Genomic DNA, 18005 nt, shown 5'->3' with positions numbered 1-18005 from the left:
GACCAGTACGTTATTTCCGGGGTTGGGTTAAGGTACGTCAAGATAGCTGTTCTCAGCTGCGACTGCGCAGCCGGGACACGCGAGGTCAAAGTATAACACGTGCAGTTGCCCAGGCGGGGAGGAAGAGGCGTTACTCTTCTCGAGTTGCTGGTTTGCTCGCGAGAGTTGAGCGTTGCTAGGAGACTCGGCGGGCGGGGCGGGACCAGGTTTGGTGGGGCGGGGCTAAGAGAGGCGCGCGGGGTGGGGTGGGGGGGCTTGCGGCGGCGTCGGACTCGCGAAGGTTCCAGAGGCGCCGCGTGCGGGAGGCGGGCCTGGTCTCGCGCCGGGTCGGGTTTGCGCGCAGGCTTGGGGCGCTGCGACTCGTGCGGGTGGGGCCTGCGTCCGGGTTAGCGCGTTCGGTGCGGTGTTTCCTGTTCTCTCCCCTGTGTGGCTGCAGCTCGGGCCTTGCCTGATCAGCCTGACCATGGCTTCAGCTTTGGAAGAGGTAAGGGTCCGGCCTCATTTTCCTCACTCGGCCGTGCGGGGCTCTGAACACCGTCGCCCGGCACTCGCGCCCGCCCCCCCCGCCCTGTTTCCCGAGCTGAGGTGCCCGGCGGCCGCCTTCCTGGCTCCCTTCTGCGTCGTCCAGTCCCCGAGCTTGGCCTCGGCCGCCCAGCCGCCCACCTGCAGCGGCCTCTGCCGGCTTCGGGCCTCGGTTGCCCCGGGAAAGTTGCCGATGGAGACCCGGCGCTCAGCCCCGGCCTTGCCGGTGGTCCCTGCCGGCTGGGTGCTCGGGGCTGTGTGGCGGTTCCTGGCTTGCAGGTAGTGCCCGCGGTGGAGCTGGGCGAGCTGGGCACCTTCACGTTTTCCTCAGACTCCGTCCGCTCCCGCTAGACGAGCCGGAGAACGTGAGGCTGCTTTAACGCTCGTTGCAGAAACCGCGGGGTCGTTCCACCGTGGAAGGCGGTTGGAAGGTGAGAAGGCTTTGCTCCCGGCGTTTGACTTCTAGACCTGTTTTCTCAACTCAGGAGTAGCTGGGTTACTTTGGGCATGTTATTGCGCGTCTCTGTGCCACAGTCGTGTCCATTTCACAGAGTTAGAACAGCTAATAGTGCTCAGTGTCGAAAACAGTGCTTGGCAAACAGCGATCTGCTGTATGCGTTTTAAAAATAAATTGGAAAGTTACTTGTAAGTAGCGGTGGGAAATAGCCTTTTTCTCTTTTAAGCTCTATGGACGCTGAACAGGGGTGGCTTAACTTTTTGAAGACTTAGTTTGCACAGTTAGAAAATGGGAATAGTAGTATTTGCATTGCTCTTTTCCTGGCCTAAGTAGGGTGCAAACACACGATACTGTTATTCACAGTAAAGTGTTGGGTATTAACTAGATTTGTTTTCTGGAAGTCTTTTCCTCAATACGAACAAGTCTGAGAAATCTCAAACTTGACTTGGAAGTCTAAAAATCTTTAAATGAGGAGTGTGTGTGTGTGTGTGTTACACTGGATACCTCCCCCAGGTTTATGTTACCTGTTAACGATAGGCCTTGGGTTTCCATGTGCCCTGAGGAAACGGTCTCTACAGTGACTTCACAGTCACACATATGGATAGCTCAGTTATTAATCCTCTTCAAAATAAGTGACTTTTCTCAGTTGAGGTACTTAAAAATACACACTTCAGGGGTTGTTTTGGTTTGATATAAAATTTACTGTTTAACCATTTTACAGTGTACTGTTTATTTTTAGTAAATTCAGTGTTGCACAGCTGTCACTACTGTGTAATTCCACATTTTCATTATCCCCAAAAGAAACCTATTAAGTGTCTCTTGAGCAGTCCCTTCCTCTTTCCCCTCCCTCCAGCAACCACTGATTGTCTGTCTGGATTTGTCTGTACTGGACATTTCATATAAATGGAATCTTAAAGAATGTGGCCTTTTGCTTTTGGCTTTTTTCACTTAAAATGATCTCTAGTTCATCCCTGGCGTGGCATGTTCCTTTTTATGGCTGAGTAATATTCCATTTTATGGATATACCACATTTTGTTTCTGCTTTATCAGTTGATGGACATTTGGATGGTTGATTTTTGGCTGTTACGAACTGTGCCGCTATGAATACTGTGTACAACTTCTTATGTAGACACGTATTTTCAATTCTGTGAGGTATGTACCTAGGAGTGGAATTGTAGGAGCATGTGAACTCTTTTCAAAGTGGCTGCACCACTTGACATTCCCACAGGTTATGTATGAAGGTACCAGTATCCGCCCACCCTCTTAACACTTGTTATTGGGGGGGGGTTGGTGATGTTAGCCCTCCTAGTGGGTGTGAAGTGGCCTCCTGTTGTGATTTCGATGCACATTTCCTAAATGACTAAGGATGTTAAGCATCTTTTCATTTGCTTGATGGCTGTGTTCAAGTCCTTTGCTCATTTTGAGGCACTTTGGTTTTAATGCTTCCTGGTGAAGAACTCAGAAATTAATAAGATAAAGCTTGAATGTGTTTATGCGTGGGGATAAAAGGGATGTGTGATTCTGCATAAGGAAAACAGATGAATGCTGAGGTAAATTAGATGAGAAACTGCTGTATCTATGACATCTTCAAGTATGTGTGCAGGAAAAGTACCGAAGGGATCGATTTTACTGGTTTCAGGTCTGTAAATAACAGCACTGTGGAATTAAAAAAAGGCCCGTTGGAAGGTTGCTGCAGACTTAGCAGTGGGTCCCTTCCTTTCGTAGTAGGGGAGAGCCAAAACGGGCTGTCAACAGGGCCTGAGAGTCCCTTGCTTAATTCTCTGAGTCAGAGAAGCCTGCTAGAAAAGGGATTCCTATCCAGTCAAATAAAACATGTTGTTTAAGACTTGATATATTTGTTGTTGTTAAGTGAATCCTTAGGAACAAATATACTGATTTTACATTTCAAGATTATTATCATATTGGTATTAGAATCAATGTGAATTTTTTTAGATTATAATAAGATATGATGCTTTGTACGAAAGCATCTTGGTTCTGTGCTCAAAAGATGAAATTGCAGGATTTTTTGTCTTAGTGATATGAGTTTTGGGGGGTGAGGGGAGTAGATAAGACAGGAGACTGCCACAGTTGGACTTTTTATTTACCATCCTAGTAGTTACTGATAGGTGAAATGAGGGCATCAGAGTTAAATGAGATAATGAAAGACAGGGTAAAAATCATTTGTTTTTCTCTTACTACATTTTTAAGACTTAAGAAAACAAAGACTTTAAAATTCTACTTGGACGGGACACCTGGGTGGCTCAGTGGGTTGAGCGTCTGCCTTCGGCTCAGGTCATGATCCCAGGGTGCTGGGATCAAGTCCCACATCGGGGCTCCTTGTTCAGCAGGGAGCCTGCTTCTCCCTCTGCCTGCCGCTCCCCCTGCTTGTGCTTGCTCTCTCTCTCTGACAAATAAGTAAAATCTATAAATAAATAAATAAGTAAATAAATAAATAAATAAATACTACTTGGACATTATACTGAGTTATCAAGCATTTAAAGATTTTTATATTGGTTTTTTTTTTTTTAAGATTTATTTATTTATTTGACAGAGACAGACAGCCAGTGAGAGAGGGAACACAAGCAGGGGGAGTGGGAGAGGAAGAAGCAGGCTCCCAGCAGAGGAGCTTGATGTGGGGCTCAATCCAGTACTCCGGGAGCACGCTCTGAGCTGAAGGCAGACGCTTAACAACTGTGCCACCCAGGCGCCCCCCTATATTGAGGTTTTTTATATGCTCTGAGGCTATAGTGTATAATGTCAAGTTGCTATTATCAAGTCAGAATGTAAAGTTATTTAAGGAAAATGAAACCTTTGTAAGGATTTTATGCATTTGCAGTATGTTAGAGGATAATGGGGAAAGGTTTTAAGCTGATAAATTATCTAAAAGTGTCTTTAACTCTTGAACTTCATAAAATGTTGGCTCTCTCTCTAGAAAGTAGAAATAGACACTGGTAGGCGATGTATTGGCACAAGGAGAAAAGAACAGGTGGTTTTTTCAGCGATCCCAGGACTGTGTTGCATTTTGGATTGTTTGCCTAGGTTTTTCTCCTCTATGGTGCAGCCAGGACCCAGACTTTTGACTGCAACATTAACCTGAAGATTCAGAACAAGACTTTTTCCTAAAAGCTGACATATGTCTTTATTTTTTCATCTCTTAAAAATGCAAACTTTTTCATGTGTAGTAAGTATTTGGGGTAGGAACCAGTGAGTAACAGTCACAGAAAGGACTACCTCAGTAAAGTTGCTGTAGCATTTCACTATGTTCATCGTGTATTCGCTCATCTTTTTTAAGATTTTTAAAATTCCTAATACCTGATGACTAGGAACAGATGTTATAAGGAAATCCATAAGTTTTTTTGAGATTCCTTCATCGAACTTTATGAATCACAACAGTACCTTGTAAATAAAATGTTCTAAAACAGAGGCAGATAACAGCTAGCAAACTGGAAAATTTAGGCTTGATTAATTACTGTTACTTTAAGATTAATTTTCTTTTAAAAAAAATAGGAAGCTTCAGTTAATTTACACAGTTCAGTAGGCTGGAGAAAAGAATCTCAGGTAGCAACCCAACCCTAGAAAATGTAAATGAATCTCTTAATTCTTAGCTCTTCAGTAAACTAAAATGACCAGTAGGCACAATATCCAGCTATCATTTTATTTATCATAGCTAACCTACCTTCTATTTTAACACAGCTACAGAAAGATCTAGAAGAGGTGAAGGTGCTGCTGGAAAAGGCCACTAGGAAAAGAGTACGTGATGCCCTTACAGCTGAAAAAGCCAAGATTGAGACAGAAATCAAGAACAAGATGCAACAGAAATCACAGAGAAAAGCAGAACTTCTTGACAGTGAAAAGCCAGCTGCTGTGGTTGCTCCTATTACAACAGGATATACAGTGAAAATCAGTAATTACGGTATGACTCAGTACCCTACCTCCAGCTCTTTCTGCCTCCCAGCAACTTACTCCTGAGTACTGACCCACTAACAAAGTCAGTTTTTAAAACAGTCCGTTTGTTTTTGGTAGTTTGAAAGAGAAGACCCGTTGTTATTTATTAAGATGCTTTAGAAGAGATGAAAAAGGAAAGAATAGATTTAAAAGCTATCAACAAGAGCAAGAAGGTTTTGTATAATGAGTAAACAAGAATGAACCCATCCTGAAATATGTTCAGCATATAAGGAACACAGCTTTTTGTTTTAATCCTGTTTTGCATTTTACTTTGCCAAACGACCACCAGTATTATCTAAGGAAAGGAATCTAGGCAAATTCGAGAAACATTTCTGAGTGCCTAATCTATGCCACTGTTGTGCTTGCGCTTGTGGATACACAGTAGTGACCAAGACCCAGTCCTTGCTCATGGTGTGGTTAGGACACAGACACACAGCTAACACTATAACATGTAATGATACCATTTTCTCTCAGTAGATAATTTGTAACAGCGCAACTTGAATCTGCTGAGCTCTCTTGAGGGGAGAACAGTCGTTTTTCTTTGTGCTCCCAGTATCTAGCACATAGTAATTACTTAATATTTGCTCGAATGAAGTGAATAGGGATTTGTGAAGTTTTGTGGGAATATAGCTGATGTAATGGAAGACTGAAGGGTGGAAATGGAGACTTAGATATTTTGAGTTTGAAGGATGAGTTTGGCAAGTGTAAGAAAAGGAGGGGGATCACGTGAGCAGATGACACGCATAGAGCCATGAAAGGCAGCATGTATTTTCTGTATTGTTATAATGAAAAGCAGTGTGTGTTGTGCTTAAGAGATGTAGTATAGTGGGTGCCTGGGTGGCTCAGTTGGTTAAGTGATTGCCTTTGGCTCAGATCATGATCCCAGAGTCCCAGGGTCCAGTCCCACATCGGGCTCACCCATCAGCGGGAGTCTGCTTCTCCCTCTGACCCTCCCCCATCTTGTGCTCTCTCTTTTTGTCTCTCAAATAAATAAAATCTTTTAAAAAAAAAGTGATGTAGTATAGTACAAAAAGGAGATATGCTGTGTACTATTTGACTATCGGAAGCTGGTCTGAGCTTGTAGGATTATGGCATATACTCAGTAACCTTGATTTGTGTTAAGGGAGAAACTGTTCTGAATGTGGAAGATGGATCGAATGAATGGAAGAAACTAGATGAAGGTCTGCAGAACCCTCTAGGAGGTCTTTTTTGATTAACATTACATTTCTATTGGACTAAGCAAGGAACAGTCAGGGATATATAGAGCACGCCTATATAATAAATACATAAACATTTTTAGTTGCTTTTTATGTGAAGTTTGTATGTTTAGTTGACGGAATTCATTTAGGTTAGTCAGATTAGATTTGGATGATTTGGACTCCCTATTTTACCATCAGGGAAGGGAACTGAGAAAGTGATGATTGCCTTTGAACTGTTTAGAGAAGTAGAAATGATTATGGAATTAGATAATACTGACGTTTAGACATCTGGTTTAGTAGGGAATTATTGAGGGGCGCCTGGGTGGCTCAGTCGTTAAGCATCTGCCTTCGGCTCAGGGCGTGATCCCAGCGTTCTGGGATCGAGCCCCGCATCAGACTTTTCCACTGGGAGCCTGCTTCTTCCTCTCCACTCCCCCTGCTTGTGTTCCCTCTCTCACTGGCTGTCTCTCTCTGTCAAATAAATAAATAAAATCTTTTTTTTTTTTTTTAAAGGAATTATTGCTATTTAGGTATAGGACAAAATTTCCACAAAAAGAAAATGAGCTGCTCTTTCAATTTTTTTGAGTGTAGTTGACCCACAGTGAGACATTCTTTTCAGGTGTACAACATTCAGCACCTGTGTTAGGCTTTGCTCACCAGAAGTGTCACTGTACAATTCTATTACAATATCATCTATATTCCCTACGCTGTACCTTTTATTCTCCCCAGTTTATTCATTCCATAACTAGAGGCCTGTACCTCCCACACCCCTTAATCCTGGCAACCATTGGTTTGTTCTCAGTATATGGGTCTGTTTCTGCTTTTGTTTGGTTTTATAGATTCAACAGATAAATCATATGGTATTTGACTTTATCCATTTGATGTACTTACACTTTCTCTGTCCATCCATGCTGTTGTGGATGGCAAGTTCTCCTTTTTTATGGCTGAGTAATAATTCCATTGTCATATATACTACATTTTTATCCATTCATCTGTTGATGGACATTTAGGTTGCTTCCCTCTCTTGGCTATTATAAATAATGCTGCAGTAAACATAAGGGTACATGTATCTTTTAAAGTTAGTGTTTTCGTTTTCCACGAGTAAATACCCAGTAGTGGAATTACTGAATCATAATGGTATTTCTATTTTGAATTTTCTGAGCAACCTCCATTCTGTTTTCCACGCTGGCTGTACCAATTTACATTCCCACCAACAGTGTGCAAGAGTTCCTTTTTCTCCACATCCATATCCACATTTGTTATTTCATGTTTTTTTGTTTTTTTAATTCTAGCCATTCTGACAGATGTAAGGTAACATCTCATTATAGTTTTGATTGGTATTTCCCTGATTAGGGATGTTGAGCATCTTTTCATGTGTCTGTTGGCTACCTGTATGTCATCTTTGGGGAAATGTCTGTTCAGGTGCTCTGCCCATTTTGTTTGGGGGGGGGGTTGGTGTTGAGTTGTATGCAAGTTCTTTCTGTATTTTGCATATTAACCGCTTACTAGATAGACCGTTTGCAAATACCTTCTCCCATTCAGTAGGTTGCCTTTTCATTTGATTGATGATCCTTTTATGTGCAGAAGCATTTTATTTTATTATAGTCGTACTGTTTTCGCTTTTGTTTCCCTTGCTTCAGGAGCCACATCTAGAAAAATGTTGCTATGGCCAGTGCCAGACATTACTGTCTGTGTTCTGTTCTAGGAGCTTATGGTTTCACGTCTCACATTTTGGCCTTTCATCCATTTTGAGTTTCTTTTTGTGTGTGATGTTATAAAAATGAGCTACTCTTAAGGAATGTGTTTAATGATCATATTCCTTATTCTAAGGAATAAAAAACCCACGGGCTTTGTGTAAACCTGGATTTGAATCAGAGTTCTACCACTAGCTAGATCCCTAACTTTGGATAGATTACTTAACTGTTATGAAGCTCAATTTCTCCATCTAGAAAGTCTGTTACATTTTAATTTTTCCCATGTTTCTATTATTAGAATTTAGTTTTCTCCAGTTTTAGGAGCCATATGCATTTGCTGTTCTAGAGATAATATGAGATTTTACTCATGTCCCTTTTTTGTTGTTACTAGGATGGGATCAGTCAGATAAGTTTGTGAAAATCTACATTACCTTAACTGGAGTTCATCAAGTCCCCACTGAGAATGTGCAGGTGCATTTCACAGAGAGGTGAGTTCTCACGATGGGAAATACAGTGATCATTAAGTCAGAGATTGCTTTATTACTGGTTCTTTTCTTTGCAGTTTCTAAAACTGCTTAAATTTAGAATTCTCCTTTACACCTGCTTTGAAGAGGTTAATCTTATCACCAGCGGTGGCCAAATGCACGTCCTAAAATAAAACTTGTGGCTTTTTTCCATAAAAGCTATAAAGCAACTCTCATAGAGCCAGAAACATAATGTATTTACTATTGTATTATAGGTCATTTGATCTTTTGGTAAAGAATTTAAATGGGAAGAGTTACTCCATGATTGTGAACAATCTCTTAAAACCCATCTCTGTGGAAGGCAGTTCAAAAAAAGTAAGTGTGCTTTTTTGTCATTATATTATGAAACCTCATTAAGTTGAACCTCGTTGATTTAGAATTGAGAGGAACTAGAATTAATTTATCCTCTGTATCAGGGATCAGCAGACTACAGCCTGATGGCTGTATTATTGGAACGTGCCCGTGCTCACTTGTTTATGTGTTGTCTGGGCCAGTGATTGCACTGTAATGGCAGAATTAAGTAGCTGTGCCAGAAACCTAAAATAATAACTACCTGGCCCTTTGTCAACTCCTGCCTCTAGAAGAATAGGTGATTGTAAGAATATTGCACTAAAATCAAGAAGGGAATAAACTTTTAAAATTGGTTAAGAGTGAGACTTGAGTTTTGATGCCAGTTTTGCCACTTACTAGTTGTTACTTTTTGGCAGCTCACTTAGTCATTCTGTGCCTCAGTTTCCTCGTTTGTACAATGAGAATAGTTTATTTTACAAAGCTGAAATTATATACTGATGTGAAATATATATAAAGTGCTTAAATTAATGGTAGCTATTATCAGAAGCAATGTATCTAAATTTTTGATAATAAAAGGACTTAATTAAGCACTCAGCCTAATTAGAAGTAGTAAAATCCAAAAAAAATAAATGGCCTTTTAAACTGCTATTCACACTTCTCACTAACTCAGATAATCTCTTTTCTACTTCAGTAATAGAGGTGCCATTCTGCCATCCGTGCTTACATAGTTATAGTTCTATACCAGTTTAAAGGCAGTATTAGAATATAACTTAATTAGCTTGTGTCTCACTGCTTCCTTCTTTATCCATTAATCCCATCATTGAACAAATACTCAATTAGGAATTATATGGATCATTGTTGAAAGAGTTGTATATTATTTCCATTTCCGCCTGTCTTTGATCCCCCTTACTGTATTACTCTCTCCTTCAATCACCAGAACCCCACTACTCCTTTTTATAGCCTTTCTCCTTGCTGTGCCCTTTCTTCTGGATCTTGGGCCACAGCTCAGATTTCACCTCACAGAGGCCATTCCTAATGAAGTTCCTCCCCCAAACCCCATTAACACCTTCTTTGTCTTTATTTTTGTCTTTATATTTGAAGGTATTCGTTTCACTTGTTTATGGTCTTCTCTTTTCATGAGTCCTATTCCTGAAAGTATCACTACCACCTAAAACAGGTCCTACACATAATAGTAACTTTGAGTAAATATTTTCCAAATAACCATGCTTATCTCCATGTGTTGTAAGTTGTACTTGTTTTCCTGTTTTTCTTCCAGGTCAAGACAGATACAGTTCTTATCTTATGTAGAAAGAAAGCAGAAAACACACGGTGGGACTACCTGACTCAGGTTGAAAAAGAATGCAAAGAGAAAGAGTGAGTTTACTGTCATTTCTTTAAGAATTTAAATGTATTCTTTGCTGGGATTGTAGATTTTTAACACTTTGCTGTTACGGATAAGAGTTGTATAGTCTGTAATTTGACCATTTACCTCTTAATGTCCACTGAGTAACCCAATCATCTTGTATCTTTCTACTGTCCACATTTAAGGAGGGCATGGATACAGCAGGTTGCTTTTTATGGAGGGCTTAGTTTTGGTTGGCTTTTTTGTATTAGTTCTTAATCCTGGGCCAGTGGTACTTTTTCTTCCTTCTTCTTAAGAGAGCAAGTGTGAGGAGGGGGCAGGAGGTGGCAGAGGGAGAGAGAGAATCCCAGGCAGTTTCCATGCCCAGCGCGAGCCTGACATAGGGCTTCATCTCCACCCTGACTGAGATTGTGACCTGGGCTGAAACCAAAACCAAGAGTTGGACGCTTAACCGACCCCCTCCTGGGTGCCCCACCCATGCTGTTTCTATACAGATTCTGTGTCTATTCCCAGAGGTTCCATTTCATTAATCCCAAGAGAGGTCCAGATACCTAGATCAACTTTTTGAATTCCACAGCAGTTTCTCATATGTAATTAGTTTCACTGTCACTGGTGTGGAGTGAAAGAGTATTTTTATCCTACTTAATGGCTCTTCTAAAAAGTGTTTATTTAAAGATACTTCCATTCTAGGTCAGACTGTTCCTCTGCCTGAAATGTCCTGCAGTGGCGATGCCCTACGTCAAATCATTTAGCCTTCCTCCTCCTTCTCACTCCTCCCCTGTAGCCCGGTGCACTTGGTTGGCTAGAGTGATTTGATTTGATTTGATTTTAAATCTAGAACAAATTACCTGAGTACAGGACCATGTCTTTTCTCTTGTTGTATCCTCAGTGCCCAGTTACACAATCTGGCCCTGAATAAGATAAATGAAGAATATAAATTGGCCCTGCTTGGGTGTTGATTGAACTACAGGCATTAATTATATTGAGGACCATATCAGTAAATGGGATCATTTAGATATAGATCTATCTCCATTACTGATTGTGTTTTCTTTTTCACAGAAAGCCCTCCTATGACACTGAAACAGATCCTAGTGAGGGACTGATGAATGTTCTAAAGAAAATTTATGAAGATGGAGATGATGATATGAAGCGAACCATTAATAAAGCTTGGGTGGAATCAAGAGAGAAGCAAGCCAAAGGAGACACAGAATTTTAAGACTTTAAAGTCATTTTGGGAACTGTGAAGTGGAAATATTGATGTTTCCAATGAGGAAATGGTGAGCTGCACAGATAAATTCGACATATAACTTACTTACACAGTCATCTTCTAAGTAAAGGCAGTGATTCTCCCATTTCCTCCTGGAGGAATTATTTAAATAAAATATGCTTATTAAACATTTCCTCCAAAGATGGTTTCCTTAGTAATCTGGGCATTCTGTTTAAAAAGGGATAATATTGTATTCTTGTGTGAAATGTAAAAAAGCAAGTCTTGCCTAATGATAATGCCACATTGTGTGTATTTTTGTTCAGCTAAGAGGTAGAAAACAAAAGTTCTTGTTTGCCTATAAGTTCCTGATATCAGCTCCCACCAATGTAAGAATAAGTAAAAATAAAACCTGAATTTTTTGCATAAAATGCAAATTCGTACCTGTGTGCTTCAAGGTTGCCATAGTTTTCTTTTCTGTGAGCAGCCTGATATACCACACGTTACCATGGCCTACTAATCCAATCACAAATACTTTTCTCTAGATTTAAATGCTTAGAAATAATAAACACTAAATCTAAACTTGACAAGAAAAGGAACACATCTTTGTATAGTACCAATTAGTTGCCATGGATCAGATGACTTTAAAAAGCAATAACCATAAAGCAAAAATAAAAGATCCATCTATTTCTTTGTTCATTGAAGTTGATTAGATTTTTGTTCAATGGAATAGTTCTGTCTATCCAGGAGTATGTCAGGAAGGGCTTTTTATTAAAGGGAGGATTTCTTTTAGAATTACTCCCCCTAAAAATCCGGAGTTAAGAGCAAGATGCCAGTGATCTCCATTACTACATTGTCTTTGTCAATGCAATTAGATAAGACAAAGTGATTAAACACACAGAGGAAAAATCCAAGAGGATTAACCAAAACTACAATTAATAGAATTTGGTAAAAGTGGGAGGGTAAAAGTTGGTAGGGTTTAAAATTAACATATAGGGTAACTGCTTAACATAACCTCAAAAAAAAAAAATTAACACAACTTCTATAATAAAAGCTCTGATATTGGCACATGAATAAACAGACCACTGGAACAGAACAGAAAAAGATCCAAGGCATAGGAAAATTTTAGAATGTAGTAACAGCATTTCAAAACTGTAGGAGAGCTGGGCATTTGAGGTAATAGCCAAACAGATCAAAGATCTAAATGTAAAAATGAAGACTTAAGAGTACTAGAGGACATAGAACTCCACTTTAACCTAAGAGTGAGAAAAACTATACTGTGTGCCTTAAAATCTAGAAGTAATAAAACTATAAGTATCAGTAATTTTAACTACATAATGTTCACATGGCAAAAAAAAACTCCACAGTAACCCCCAAAACATGACATACTGATAGGATTTCCAAATTAAGTTCACAGAAAAAAGAATGTAAGTACCTTTTAACATATGCAAAAGATGCTCCCCTTGTTCAGAAGACAAAAACATTGTTTATCTTTTACGAGAAAAACTTCCAAAGTTTAACCTGTTGAGAGTACAGGGAAATACCTAATATAGAAATGGAATAAAGGTTGTAAAGTTAAAACTCCTACAGAAGGGCAGTTGTTAATACCCACCAGAATTATATACACGTTTATGCTTTGACTCACAATTCTACTTCTGGGCTCTTTCCCACAGCTAACACTGGCAAAAATTTGGAATGATAAATGCAAAAAAATAGAAATACCCAAATGTCAATTAATCGAGGACTAGCTGAATAAAAAGATACGTCTACACAGGGGGTCTGTACAGTCACAAAAATGAAGATTATTTCTACATATACAGAATGATCGACCAGGATATACGAAAAGCAAAGTGCAGAAAATTGTTTATGGTATACTTACCTTAGTGTCCAAAAGGGTGAGAAATGTGAATACACAGACAAACACATACTTATTTCATAAAGAAACCAGAAGAGTAACCCAAAACTAATAAAAATGATTACCAGTAGGGAAAAGAACAAGGTGGGATGGAAACCATACTTGGGTGTACTTTTGCCTGTAGTTTTGACTTTTTAACAATTTAAAAGCTAAATAAAAAATAATCATAACATTTGAAAACAAACCTAACATACCAAGTTGTGACAAACACGATACTTACAAGTGACTTTAGAACATGGTATTTTGACTCTCCATTGCTAGTGCAATGGGAGTCCAAGAACAAACCCAGAGAAGTTTTAACACTATGATCACTTATTGTTAGGAGTAAAATCAGTAGTATACGTTGAAGCAATTTTTATGTATTATATGATAAAGGTAATGAATAAGTCATTAGGAACTTATACTTTAACAAGTACAGAATCAATACAAATTTACCATTTTTTTTAAATGCACATTTCTTAGCAACATCCGCCAAAAGGGCTTAAAGGCAATGACAATTCAGAATTCAGTAGCAAACAGCAACACCCTTAGTGCTCAGATGTGGTCTCTAAACATTTTGTACTAAAAGGACCAGGGACCCTTAAAAAAATGTCTGAGGCAGAAAATACACAAGGTAAGCCCGAATTATCTTATCCCAGAAAGTGATGAAATACCAAAAATCCTTCATCAAGTCAACAGGATACAGGACCCGACAGTGGGAGGACAACCAGAAAGGTGCCTTCTGATGGGATGGGAAATAGTACACACACACTTGTGAAAATTCATTCCTAAAATACTAAACCCAAATCTAGTCAAGCCTCTGAATGTAACTACGAGTTTTTAGGGACGGGAATAAATTAAAGGACACATGAAGAAGCAAACAGCCAAATGCTGGCCATTCTATACGACAAATGACCTGGCTCTTCCAACAAACCAGTGACATGAAAACAGGAACGAGAAGCACAGCAACCAAACAAAATCGATGGATCCTGCTTGCACGCCCAAGTCAAATGAAAACAAATGAAAAGAGGGTGTCCTATCAATGATACGCCAGAAATCAACAAATGTTCTAGTTATAATCTGATTAACCCTAGTTACTAGCTGGGATATTAGCCAGAGCATTCCAGTTGGTAAGCCGTAATATAAATTTGGGAAACATGAATCCAATGTTTGTGAGAATTCCCTCACAGCTTCACCTCCACTGAAATTCCAGACTCTGCTATCCAGCTGCGCACCAGTCTTCTCCACTGGGAAGACACAAGCATCTCAAACAGCACCACTGAAACCTGAACTCATGCCTGGTTTCCTCCCAACTGATTGTTTTCTGCCCATATTCTCTATCTTTGGGTTGCCTTCTGCCATCCATCCAGTCACCCTTACCAGAAACCCACAGGTCCCTTCACCTCTTAAATATAATCAGTGTCTAAGTCTTGCCCAATTTCTAAGACTTTTTAAAATCTATCCTCTTGTCTGCCTTAACTCCTTTGGTTCAGCTGGTTTTCCAGAATGATTACAACATCCTCCTAACTGGTTATCTTGCATGGAGCCTTTCCGCTTGTGGCCTAGATCGACCACACCGCTGTCAGTCATCTGGAGAGCAACTGATAAGATCATTCCTCTGCTTAAAACTCTCCAATAGCTGGTATTTCAGTTTAGTCTTACCTTTGCAGAATGTGGTGTCTTCCATCATATGGCCTTTGTGTTGCGTTTCGTATTTCTCATACCACAGAGGGGCTGCAGTTGCACTCTTTGATGTCTTTGCACCTCCGCTTCCCTGGTTCCCTCTGCAAAAATCTCATCCCTTGCCTCTTGATATAAGTTCAGATGTCAGCTACGGGAACACTTTCCTCGTTAAGTGGGTGCTTCCATACTACACCCTGGACATTTCTATCACTGCGCTGAGCACTGGTGAGTTACTGAACAAGACAATCTTTTACTACCCTTACTCATTTTTGTTACAGATCAACCAGAATAAAGAAAATATATAATATTCCAACAAACCTTTTCCTGTTTGGATAGATTTTCAGAGGCTTTAAGAGATGTTTTGTTCTAAAGGCTGAAGATGGAACAAGAAACATTTCGTGCTTCTGCCTTTTGTCCAGCTCCACCGAGAATTGGAGCATGAGTCAGATAACCAAGAACATCAGTTGTACCTCCTAACGCATCGTTTCCCCAGCAAGAGCTAGCAGTACAGTGCACTGTGCAGGTCAGGGAAGCCAGCCCACGATTACAAATGGCCACAGATGAGGTACTTGTCCATGAGTTGCATTAACTTTTAGATAATATTGCTTTATGACATAATTCCCTTAAAAATACAGGAACCCTCATATGTTGCTAAAAGATTAAGTGTGAAGGAAAAGGCAGGCATATAGAGAACATTTTCACAGAATATTTTTTATTACTCTACTCCTCGTACTATGTATGGAAACAGTATGGTTAATTTTTAAGTCCAAGAGAAGAGAGAATTCACAGATAGCCAGCATTCACTGACAGAATGAAACACCCAAATTTCTTAATCTAAAATTAAAAAGTAATTTAACCACAGGCAGCATCAGGCAGATTAGACTCCCACGCTGGACCCCTAAAACACTAGGTTTTCTAGACACTCGAGAGGGCACTTCTTGCCAGAACTGGTCTCCCTGCTCAGCAGGTTCCAGAGCGGGTCACCATATTGCTCGCTGGACCCCCGACAGCTGCCCATGGTCCGCTAAGTGACGGAAGACAATACGACTGAGCCTCCAGCGCCGCTTCACACCACGGGGACGGGACGTCATAACACACCGATTTCGGATTCTAACAGGGCAGCTATCCCGGGGAAGGGCAGCAATTTCTTCATCGGCCACCTCCTAAGGGAAGTCACAACATTACTACACAGATCACATGCAAACAGTTTTTTTTTTTTTTTAATGATTTTTTATTATATTATGTTAGTCACCATACAGTACATCCCCGGTTTCCGATGTAAGGCTTGATGATTCATTAGTTGTGTATAACACCCAGTGCACCATGCAATACGTGCCCTCCTTACTACCCATCACCGGTCTATCCCATTCCCCCACCCCCGTCCCCTCTGAAGCCCTCAGTTTGTTTCTCATAGTCCATAGTCTCTCATGTTTCCTTCCCCCTTCTGATTACCTCCCCTTTCTTTATCCCTTTCTTCCCCTACCGATCATCCTAGTTCTTATGTTCCATAGATGAGAGAAATCATATGATAGTTGTCTTTCTCTGCTTGACTTATTTCACTTAGCATTATCTCCTCCAGTGCCGTCCATGTTGTAGCAAATGTTGAGAACCCGTTCTTTCTGATAGCTGAGTAATATTCCATTGTATATATGGACCACAACTTCTTAATCCAGTCATCTGTTGAAGGGCACCTCGGCTCCTTCCATGATTTAGCTATTGTGGACATTGCTGCTATGAACATTGGGGTGCATATGGCCCTTCTCTTCACTACGTCTGTATCTTTGGGGTAAACACCCAGTAGTGCAATGGCTGGATCATAGGGTAGCTCAATTTTTAACTTTTTTTTTTTTTTTTTTTAAAGATTTTATTTATTTATTCGACAGAGACAGAGACAGCCAGCGAGAGAGGGAACACAAGCAGGGGGAGTGGGAGAGGAAGAAGCAGGCTCATAGCGGAGGAGCCCGATGCGGGGCTCGATCCCATAACGCCGGGATCACGCCCTGAGCCGAAGGCAGACGCTTAACCGCTGTGCCACCCAGGCGCCCCTCAATTTTTAACTTTTTAAGGGACCTCCACACTGTTTTCCAGAGTGGCTGTACCAACTTGCATTCCCACCAACAATGTAGGAGGGATCCCCTTTCTCCACATCCTCTCCAACAATTGTTGTTTCTTGCCTTGTCTATTTTTGCCATTCTAACTGGCGTAAGGTGGTATCTCAGTGTGGTTTTGATTTGAATTTCCTTGATGGCTAATGATTTTGAACATTTTTTCATGTGTCTGTTAGCCATTTGTATGTCTTCATTGGAAAAGTGTCTGTTCATATCTTCTGCCCATTTTTTGATTTATTTGTTTCTCGTGTATTGAGCTTGAGAAGTTCTTTGTAGATCTTGGATACCAGTCCTTCATCTGTAGTGTCATTTGCAAATATATCCTCCCATTCCGTGGGCTGCCTCTTAGTTTTTCTGACTGTTTCCTTGGCAGTGCAGAAACTTTTAATCTTGATGAAGTCCCATAAATTCATTTTATCTTTTGGCAAACAGCTCTTCTATATGCTTAAGTCCATGCATAGAGTGAGGGAACAAAGGGCTAGATTCACTAATGTAGCCAGTTTGCCCAAAGAACCTTAGACAGAGTAGTGAACCTTAACCTCGGGGTAGAAACAAATAGACCAGAAAAATGACAGAAATGTCTGGCATGCTCCCAGTACAATTTTTTTTTTAAAGATTTTATTTATTTATTTGACAGACACAGCGAGAGAAGCGAACACAAGCAGGGGGAGTGGGAGAGGGAGAAGCAGGCTTCCCGCAGAGCAGGGAGCCCAAGGTGGGGCTCGATCCCAGGACCCTGGGATCACAACCTGAGCAGAAGGAAGATACTTAATGGCTGAGCCACCCAGGCGCCCCTCCCAATACAATTTTTAAAAATTTTATAGGAATGTATCACAGATACGCAAGAATCCATAAACTGTTACGTGTAAAGCTCATTCACTTTCAACAGAACAGCTCTGTAATAAGCAACTGGAATACAAACCTGATCAGCACCCCAGGCCCCAGCTGTGCCTCCTAACACCACAGATGAGTGCCTCTTATTTAGATTTTATATAAATCTAACCATACAATAGGCATTCTTTTTTATTCATTTCTCTTTGGCTTCTTTCATTCAATAATATGCTGGAGAGATTCATCCATACTGCTGCATGTGTTGTAATCTGTTCGTTCTCATTGTGGTG

At 40.5% G+C, this 18005-nt stretch overlaps 2 protein-coding genes across 4 annotated transcripts in view; one reads left to right on the top strand and one right to left on the bottom strand.

Moving 5' to 3' along the window:
* Positions 1-245: 245 nt before the first annotated feature.
* CACYBP (calcyclin binding protein) lies at positions 246-11642 on the top strand. 2 transcript variants are annotated; one of them, XM_045811387.2, is made up of 6 exons: positions 246-484; positions 4673-4892; positions 8209-8305; positions 8557-8656; positions 9909-10006; positions 11055-11642. In XM_045811387.2, exons 1-6 carry the CDS (start codon positions 464-466, stop codon positions 11209-11211), a joined length of 693 nt encoding a protein of 230 aa, XP_045667343.1. In that variant the 5' UTR covers positions 246-463; the 3' UTR covers positions 11212-11642. The 2 variants fall into 2 exon arrangements, with proteins under 2 accessions (XP_045667343.1, XP_087714850.1); XM_087858724.1 differs by lacking the exon at positions 246-484 and adding an exon at positions 775-953.
* Positions 11643-15467: 3825 nt separating this feature from the next.
* Positions 15468-18005, bottom strand: part of MRPS14 (mitochondrial ribosomal protein S14) — a 29531-nt gene continuing 26993 nt past the window's right edge. For both annotated transcript variants that reach the window (XM_045811389.2, XM_045811391.2), the window contains exon 3: positions 15468-15939. In XM_045811389.2, the coding sequence (XP_045667345.2) occupies positions 15757-15939 (183 nt within the window). In that variant the 3' untranslated portion in view covers positions 15468-15756. The remainder of the gene's footprint in view (positions 15940-18005) is intronic.

Source organism: Ursus americanus, chromosome 2 (assembly GCF_024610735.1).
Source record: "Ursus americanus isolate L20-20 chromosome 2, mUrsAme1.1.p, whole genome shotgun sequence".
Lineage (NCBI taxonomy): Eukaryota > Metazoa > Chordata > Mammalia > Carnivora > Ursidae > Ursus > Ursus americanus.
The sequence above is the reverse complement of the archived record's forward strand: the minus strand, read 5'-3'. Positions and strand labels throughout refer to the sequence as shown.